Below are 8839 nucleotides of genomic sequence, written 5' to 3'. Positions count from 1 at the left end.
ATCATGGCATCCGGTCCTATGAATTCATTGCAAATAGAAGGGGGAAATGTGGAAGCAGTGACAGATTTTATTTTCTTGAGCTCCAATATCACTCAGATGGTGACAGCAGCCATGAAGTGAAAAGACACTTGCTCCTTGGAAGAAAAGCTATGAAAAACCTAGACAGTGTATTAAAAAGCAGAGACATCACTTTGCCAACAAAGTCAAAGCTATGGTTTTTCCAGTAGTCATGTATGGGTGTGAGAGTTGAACCATGAAGAAGGCTGAGTGCCGAAGAATTGATGCTTTTGAATTGTGGTGTTGGAGAAGACTGTTGAGAGTCCCTTGGACTGCAAGGAGATCAAACCAGTCAATCCTAAAGGAAATCAGTCCTGAATATTCATTGGAAGGACTGATGATTAAGCTCCAATACTTTGACCACCTGATGTGAAGAGCTGACTCTTTGGAAAAGGCTCTCATGCTGGGAAAGATCTGAAGGCAAAAGGAGAAAGGGGCAGCATAGGATGAGATGGTTAGAAAGCATCACCAACTCAATGGATATGAATTTGAGCAAACTGGGAGATAGTGGAGGATGCGGGTTGGGGATGGGGTGGGGCTGGTGTCCTGCAATCCACGGGGTTGCAAAGACTGGGACATGACTTAGGGACTGAACACCATACTCAAAGAGGAGGTGGTGACTGAGGTCAACATCAGGATCACGTTGATAGCATGTATCCTTGATAGGTGATCTCAGTTAAGTTACTAAAACTCTCACAGCCTGGAGGTTATTAAGATCTACTGGGATAGTCATTTTCAGTTGTTAAATGTATGTGAAATGCCACCCTCAGCACCCGGCCCATACACTGAAAAACAGTATCAACAATTGAGAAATAACTCTTTGAAAAGTGCTCAAGGCCTAATTTTTATGGTGTACAAATATTTGTTTTAAAAATTACTGACTGAGGTTGTCAGTAATATAGCAAAACCTCTGAAATACACTATAGACCTCTACATATTCATAATAAGGTCCTTTCTATGAAGATCTTGGTACCATTGTGGAGCTAAAGCTGAGTGCTGAAGAATTGATGCTTTTGAACTGTGGTGTTGGAGAAGACTCTTGAGAGTCCCTTGGACTGCAAGGAGATCCAACCAGTCCATCCTAAAGGAGATCAGTCCTGGGTGTTCATTGGAAGGAATGATGCTAAAGCTGAAATTCCAGTTTTGGCCACCTCATGTGAAGAATTGACTCATTGGAAAAGACTCTGATGCTGGGAGGGATTGGGGGGAGGAAGAGAAGGGGACGACAGAGGATGAGATGGCTGGATGGCATCACTGACTCAATGGACATGAGTTTGAGTGAACACCAGGAGTTGGTGATGGACAGGGAGGCCTGGTGTGCTGTGATTCATGGGGTCGCAAAGGGTGGGACACAACTGAGCAACTGGACTGAACTGAACTGTGAATATTATTATTTTATGGCTCTATCTGATGTTAGAGAAACTTCATATTGTATCTGCCTCTCTCAATCTTGAGTTGCCTCAGTATTTCTTCAAAAAATACTGTTTTAAGAAAAAAGCACATGCTGAACTAGTTGAAGCTAGACTTCAGACTCTTAAATACTTTGAAATTTCTGTCTTATTGGTGTCATACTAAAGCTATAAAAAAGAATCAGGATATCCTGCTGTTGTTTTATAACGTGTCTCTTCTGTTGGCAATGTATTATTTCAATACTGATACACTGACTCTCATACTGGACCTTACTAATGAACACATGGTACTATTTAATGTTCAGTGGAGGTGATAGGTGACATTGATGACACTGCATCATGAATGAACTGTAGCTGGGAAAATGGCTTAAGAAACCAAAGGATTAAATGCGCCAACTGTTCGATAGATGGAATTTGCTTGGGAGATTGACATTACACTTTCCCAGTTTCTCAGAAAGGATTCCAGCCAATATGTGACAACCTGAATATGTAGAATAATTTTTTTTCTTTAAAATTAAAAAGACAAACTAGATATTCTGAATTCTAAGGTTTAGAAATCACCAGGAGTGCCCTATTTAAAAGCATCGCACACTTGATTTGTGCCTCTGACCTTTTTATCATCCTTTCTGTGTTAACTGGACAAACTGGCTGCTGAGGAATTAAACCTTTTGCAGTAACAACCACAGATGTACCCTTATCATGTTTCTTAAGATGGATTGTTTTGTTTTGTTTTAAATTTCTGATTGATAGCCAAAAAACCTGGCATCTTAGGTCAGCCTTTCCCAAGTTTCCTTTACAAGTGATAGGATGTTTTTAAGACCACATGGAATGAAACTGCAACCTGTGCCAAATTAGATGGTTTTTTTTTTTTTAAAGCTAGCTGCTTCTGTAAGCATTCTCTTTCCCAACTTCCATAAGTCTCTTACTTTGTTGCTTCCCTTGCTAACAAAATAACTTTTAACTCATGCTCAAGGGAAAAAAATTTTTTTTTAACATATTTTATCTTTTTATCCCCCCTATCCTATTACCGCCATTGAAAATATCAGCAGTTACATAAGGTTAAGGGAAAGGCTCAGCTTACAATTCTGTCATAAACTTCTCTCCAGCATTCTATTGACAGTAAAAGAAATTCCCCCACTAACATGAAGATAAGAAAACACAATGGTCAATTAAAAAAAAATTCAACACCAGGGATTTTTTTAAAATTCAGTTTTAATTACGCCTTTTCCTTTCAGGGTCTTTTAGGAGGATGCTGGGGGAGGGGTAACATTTTAAATGTAGTCTTCCTTAGAAAAAATGACATTTGAGCAAAGATGCAACAGAAGTGAGAGATCTAGCTATGCGGGTATCTGGTGGAAAGATGCTTCTAGATAGTCAGTGCAAAGGCCCCAGGGCTATAAGGATACCATGCTTACAGGAGCAATGCTTAGTAGAAATGAGGTCAGAGAGGTGGATGTGGGTGGGACTGGGGAGACTAGATAGCACAAGGGCTTTTTTAGGTCACAGAAAGAACTCTGGGTAAGAAAACTTGGAGTTAATGATTTTGACTTGCTCTTTGGTCTACAAACTCCTAAACGTTAAAAGTACACCCATGTCATATTATAGGTTGGTACAAACCTCAAGTTGTGTCTACACTTAATTTACCACATTTAAAACAAGTGAAAATGCCTTGCTTCTGGAATGGGAAAAATATGTGAAACAAAATTACTCAGGGCAGACACCTAAATTACGGTTTGAATTTACTAGTTGGTATCTTAAATATTAATGAGCCTCCTGTTTTATTTATACATTGGAACAGTTGTCTTTTTCCAGGTTCTTGTCTCTAGTATCTCTTCATTTCCCTTAGTATCTTAGGCCAGACAGTATTTTCCAATCTTATTTTCTATTCATGGCTTATGCTGTCAATATCAGTAACATTTTATTCTGTTGCAGAGGTCGTAATTTTGCTGGCCCTTTAATATGGAAATTATGTATCAGATGTAGATCAAAGCAACACAAAATTACTTGCCTCAATTAGTTGAAGTGTGTAAAATCAGGATTTATCTTGAATTTCTGACTACCAAAATGAACCATTCTGTTTGCTTGATGAGGAGGACAGGAGGTAACACAAGGTCCGTAACGCCTTGAGAATTTAAGAGTAATGTATTAAGTAAATTTCATTTTACACAATAGTACTACCGTTAGGGAAGGGGGACGGGGACTCCACTACAGAGGAACTTCTACTGGTCTTAGTTTTCGGAAATGCCTTCGTATCCCCTTAAAAGAGATGGAAGGATTCTGCATGTCAAATTTGAAAACTTGTCAATTTCTTTGGAAACTGGTTTCTTACAACAGGGTAACACACTTTATAGAGAGCAGATTCAGGTAAACTACTTTCACTACAATTCAGGTAGAAGTGACTGCCTTGTTTCACACATCGTTAAGTCATCTAGTTGCAGGTTTAGAACAGTGTCTGTCTCAGGGCTTCGATGCATGCTGGGTTCCAGAGCTCTGTCCCATTTAAGTCATGACTATTTACAAAGATACCTGCTGAAATTTGCTATGATATACACACATACACACATTGCATCAAGCAGCCAGTAGAGCTGTACAGACCTCCGTTAAAAAGCAAAACTGGCTTTTATTTTTTTAGAGATTTCTCATGAGGGGCAAAACCAAGCCCTCATTTGTTATACAGGTGCTGGCCAATCATCGAATCAGCGACAGTCTAAGTGCTACGATATGGGTAAAGCTGATATGCCTGTATAGCTTCTACTACCCGTCGCGCACCCCAGTAGAGAACTCGCTGAGGATTGGTAAGGACAAAGGAAAGTTTCTGGCAAAGTTTAGGAGAGGGACTGAGCAGGGAGCAGTTTCAGATCATATTTAAGCCACAGACAGTGGAGAAAGACGAACATCCTCCTGCTGCTCTTAGGTCGCCGCAGGGCCAGGGAAATGCGAGAAGGAAGTTTTTCTCCTGGACCTCTGCCTCCTTATACCCGAGACGCGCGAGGTCCTCCGCGCCATCCGTCGAAGCCTCGGCCTCCGCCGCTCCACCCCAGGGCCGACCGACCCCGGCGTGCGGCCGAAGATAAGCGGTCGCCTCGGGCGCTCGTGCCCGCTCCCGGGCCGGCCCTGCGCTGGGGCCTGTCTGCCCTCCCGGCAGCCCCAAGTCAGCCACTGCGCCCTGCTGGGGGGCCCTGGCCACTAGCGCTGAGCTCGTCTTCGGCCGCCCGCCTCCGTTTCCCCGAGCGCCGGCGCTATGGCGACAGTCACGAGACGCCGGCGGCCCCTGCGCCCGCCAATGGGAGCGCACGTCGCAGGGAGACGCGGACGTCGCTCTTCCAAGATGGCGGCGCGTCCGTCGCGAGCAGCCGGGCAGGGGGGAAGCCAGCGAAGCCGAGTAAAGCCGCCGCCCGGGAGAGGACTGAAGGAGCTGTTGCCGCCGTTGGCGGCGGCTCAGGCAGTTTTCGCTGCTGCTACGGCTGTTGCCATGCGGCGAGGCTAGGGAGGAGCTCACTTCCCCAGGGTGTAATAATGTTAACAGAGGTAAGCGGCGACGGCGGCCAGTGTTTACCTGTGAAATGGGGAAGGGGCCGGCGCTGGCCGGTCAGATAACATCATTTCAGCCGCTGGCGGGCCCGACCTTTGGTAGCAGGCCCCCGGGGCCGAGCAGCAGCGGGGATCCTACAAGTGCCCCTTGAATAGGAGCGATGCTGACTCAACAGTCCCACCACCTCCTGCTTGCCTGTGCCTCTGGTTTCGCGGTTGCCACTTGCCCGTCGCCCCTGGCACTGGTCTCCCTGCTGCTGTCGCTGCCTCCTGACTCGCCGCTCCCTTCGTGGCGTCCCCTTACGCGTTGCTCTGTGGCAGCGTCGGTCTCTTTGCGTTCGTACTGGTTCCTGTTCCCCTACGGTTTGCCCGAGGTGTCTCCCTTCTGATGTCCCTGGCCTCTAGGGCCCTCCACTTCCCAACTCGGTCAGCATCCTGGGTTTGTCACTCGGCCAGTCGGGCTGGTTTCCCGCCCCCGCCTTGACTACTTCGTGCAGAGGACCTCTTTGTCTAAGGGGACACTTGGGTAGCCCGGTTACATTAACGCCCTATCGCACACCCCTCACCTTTCGCTTAAATCGTGGGAATCAGAAAGTTGAGTTTAGCATCTGTCCTCTTGATTTGCTTAAGGCTCCCTTGGTACTTTCAGTGGAACAGTTTTGTTTTTTTTTTTCCCCTTGGTCCTGAAATGGAAGTGGGGCAACTGTGACTAGCCAGTTTCCCTTTTCTGTTGTCTGATGTCCATTGCAAAAAGTAGACTTTTTGAAGAAGCAGAGTTTGCCTTCTGTAGCGGTACTTTAAGGGGAAGAACAAAATTGATGTAAGTAGGTACTTGACCTCTCACAGTCAGGTGTTGTGGTGTATGCTCTTGGGTGTCATTGAAGATAAATTCTGAGGCTTGTGGATTTGGGGAAATGTCTTAGAAGCTACTCACTTGAAGTCCTGTGAAAATTCCAGTGTCAGCTGTCAGGGACTAGTTTGGGCATCTTTGTGGGCTGAACTAAGGATAGGAAGAAATTTTAATGGGCAGTGGGAAGTATTCCTACTTGGACTGATAGAGAGAAATGTGTGTAGATGAGTGGCTTTTGTTGTGTGAAAACGTGGTAATAGAGGATTTACCTGTCCTACTTTATTGACTCTGAGGAACTTCATACTTTGGTATTTGTACTTGATAATGTGTACAGAGCCTGGCATATGATGTGCCTGGTCAGTCCTTATTGGCTGATTTTAGCTCATGAACTACTTATTTCTAGTAGTTTGTAGTTCATTTTGTATTTCTATATCCCACAGATTTTTTTTTTTCACTCCAGTAGTTAATTTTATTCCCAGAGATGATCGTACATCATAAGCTTCTGTTGTCATTAGCAGTATTAGGTCTGGAAAAAAAGATAAGTATCAGAAGTTTTATTTTTACCTTTAGTGTGATATTTTGTGGGTAAGATTAGCCTTATAATTTTTCAGTGCTGTTGATAATATACAGAATTTTAGGAGATGATCTTTTGATTACATTTGGCTTAGGTTAGCAGCCATTGAAGAGTTGTAATGCTTTCACATGAACTCGGTGCTACTAGTAAAATGGGGAAGACTGAACTTTCTAAGCGTCTGTGTTTTATTGTTTAAATTATTTTTTGGCCACGCTACATGGCTTGTAGGATCTCAGTTCTCTGACCTGGGATTGAACCTGGACCATGGGCAGTGAAAGCCTGAAATCCTAACCACAAGGCCACCTGGGAATTCCCCTAAGCTTCCCTGTTTTAAAATAATTTCATGTTTCAGTGAGATATTTTCAATAGTAAGTCAGTCATTGTAGTTCGATGTGCTTTAGTTGTGTGTGTGTGTGTGTGTGTAGTTAGATGTGCTTTAGTTGTGTGTATGTGTGTGTGTGTACACGTACATGTGTGTGCTGTACTTAGCTTTTAAGAGTCAGAGCCAGGGTTCCAACCTCGGCTATCTCTGCTGAGTCCATTGTTAACAACTACCCTGGATTGCTTCTCCAAAGTAAGGCCCAGATTAAATGCTACTTGGATCTTATCTATGTCTGTGAGTAATCATTTTATAGATTAGAAAACTGAAGCCCAGAGAGTTGTCCAAGGCCAAATAATTATTAGTGGCAGAGGTGAAACTGGAATCGCATCTCCTGACTAGGTACAGAACTCTGACCATGTTGCTCTCTAGGAGCAATTTTCAGCTCTCTTCATAGATTTTAAAACATACTGCTTTGTCTAAATATTGTAGTAGATAAGCTGAAAATTATTATTACTTGAGAAAGACTTTTTTACTTGAACTTAGGTTTTTTTGGACCACATTCAGAAATAGTCCTGTTTTGAAATATTTTGGATATAAAATGATATTCAGTATTGATTTACTAAAATTGTAGTGTGGGATTTCTTCTTAGTGCTAACTTAGATATCAGCATGTTTGGGGGCTGTGATTTGTTTTATGTGAGATCTCAGAATGTATAATGATGAGCTCTGTTCAGTGAGCGTATACTGCGCCCAGAAAGTGGTGAATCATACAGTCTGCTCAGTTCTTTCACATCAGAACATTGGGGTGGGTGATAGCCCCATTAGCCAGATAAGAAGACTGAGGTTGGGAATTAAAATAGCTTGCTTAAAAGTTATACAACTGGTTGAGTCAGTAATCACACCTAGGAACTCATTCCAAATTGTTTCTTCTGTGGCTCAGTATGGAATGCATCATTAATCTTTTTTTTGTAGCTCATAATCATCAGCACACTGTTTTTAGTTTGGTTGTTTTTTTTAAACTGAGGTGGAAATGTGAAAAATATAGCTACTTAATGTAACATTCATATCAAATGAGAATAATAAACATTCAGGTGAAACATTTCACTTTTGCATTTTGTCAGACTAGGTCTTTGAACCTTTGCAGAAGTGAGAAACCATGCAAGTGTTCAATTAAGGGCTACATTAAATTAAGCTGAAAGGAAAATTTTCTCCAGTTGAGCAAATTCATTTGTATACACTGAACTTAGAAACCTGTGAGATAGGATAGATTAGTGTGAATTGAAAGTAGAGCCCCAGTGGATCATTATGCTGTTTTTTCTTTTTTTAATGTAAAGAGAAGTTATTAACATAGTTCTCAATTTAAGTTTTTTGACTTTGTTTTGTTTTCATTCTAAATACTATTGAAGTTTTTAGAAGACTCCCTAGCTATATTTGTGTATTTGTGTCCTTTGCATTTCCATATATGGATGAGAGGATTTTTTTCTTTTTCCGCTTGATGTCCATTTGACCTTTTTTTCAGGACTTCTTAATTTTAAAGTTCCTCTTATAACATTTGTCCAATAATTTGTAAATACTATACTTGAAAATTATTTGTTTAAAGCTCACTTACTTATCCTCTGTGTGCTAAGTCGCTTCAGTCGTGTCCGGCTCTGTGACCCCATGGACTGTAGCCCATCTGGATCCTCTGTCCATGGGGATTCTCCAGGCAAGAATCCTGGAGTGGGTTGCCATGCCGTCCTCCAGGGGATCTTCCCTAACCAGGAATTGAACTCCCATCTCGTCTGTCTACCTGCATTGTTAGCGCCACCTGGGAAGTGCCACTCTTTTTAAAATAGGAGTGAATTGCAACATATCAGACTTAGCATATGGGTAAGTGAGTAGTTACTCGAAAATCACTGCAGATGGTGACTGCAGCCATGAAAGTAAAAGACGCTTACTCTTTGGAAGGAAAGTTATGACCAACTTAGATAGCATATTCAAAAGCAGAGATATTACTTTGTCAACAAAGGTCCGTCTGGTCAAGGCTATGGTTTTTCCAGTGCTCATGTATGGATGTGAGTTGGACTGTGAAGAAAGCTGAGCGCCGAAGAATTGTTG

General features: G+C 42.6%; 1 protein-coding gene across 3 annotated transcripts in view; it reads left to right on the top strand.

Moving 5' to 3' along the window:
• The first annotated feature begins 4616 nt into the window (after positions 1–4616).
• The window catches only part of SNX13 (sorting nexin 13), a 143480-nt gene continuing 139257 nt past the window's right edge, over positions 4617–8839 (top strand). For 2 of the 3 annotated variants that reach the window (XM_055589929.1, XM_055589931.1), the window contains exon 1: positions 4617–4994. In XM_055589929.1, the coding sequence (XP_055445904.1) occupies positions 4983–4994 (12 nt within the window). In that variant the 5' untranslated portion in view covers positions 4617–4982. The remainder of the gene's footprint in view (positions 4995–8839) is intronic. The other variant, XM_055589930.1, reaches the window with a different exon arrangement.

The sequence above is a fragment of the Bubalus kerabau genome, chromosome 8 (genome assembly GCF_029407905.1).
Source record: "Bubalus kerabau isolate K-KA32 ecotype Philippines breed swamp buffalo chromosome 8, PCC_UOA_SB_1v2, whole genome shotgun sequence".
Taxonomy (NCBI): Eukaryota; Metazoa; Chordata; class Mammalia; order Artiodactyla; family Bovidae; genus Bubalus; species Bubalus kerabau.
Note: the sequence above shows the minus strand (reverse complement) of the source record. Positions and strands in the feature narration are given on the sequence as shown.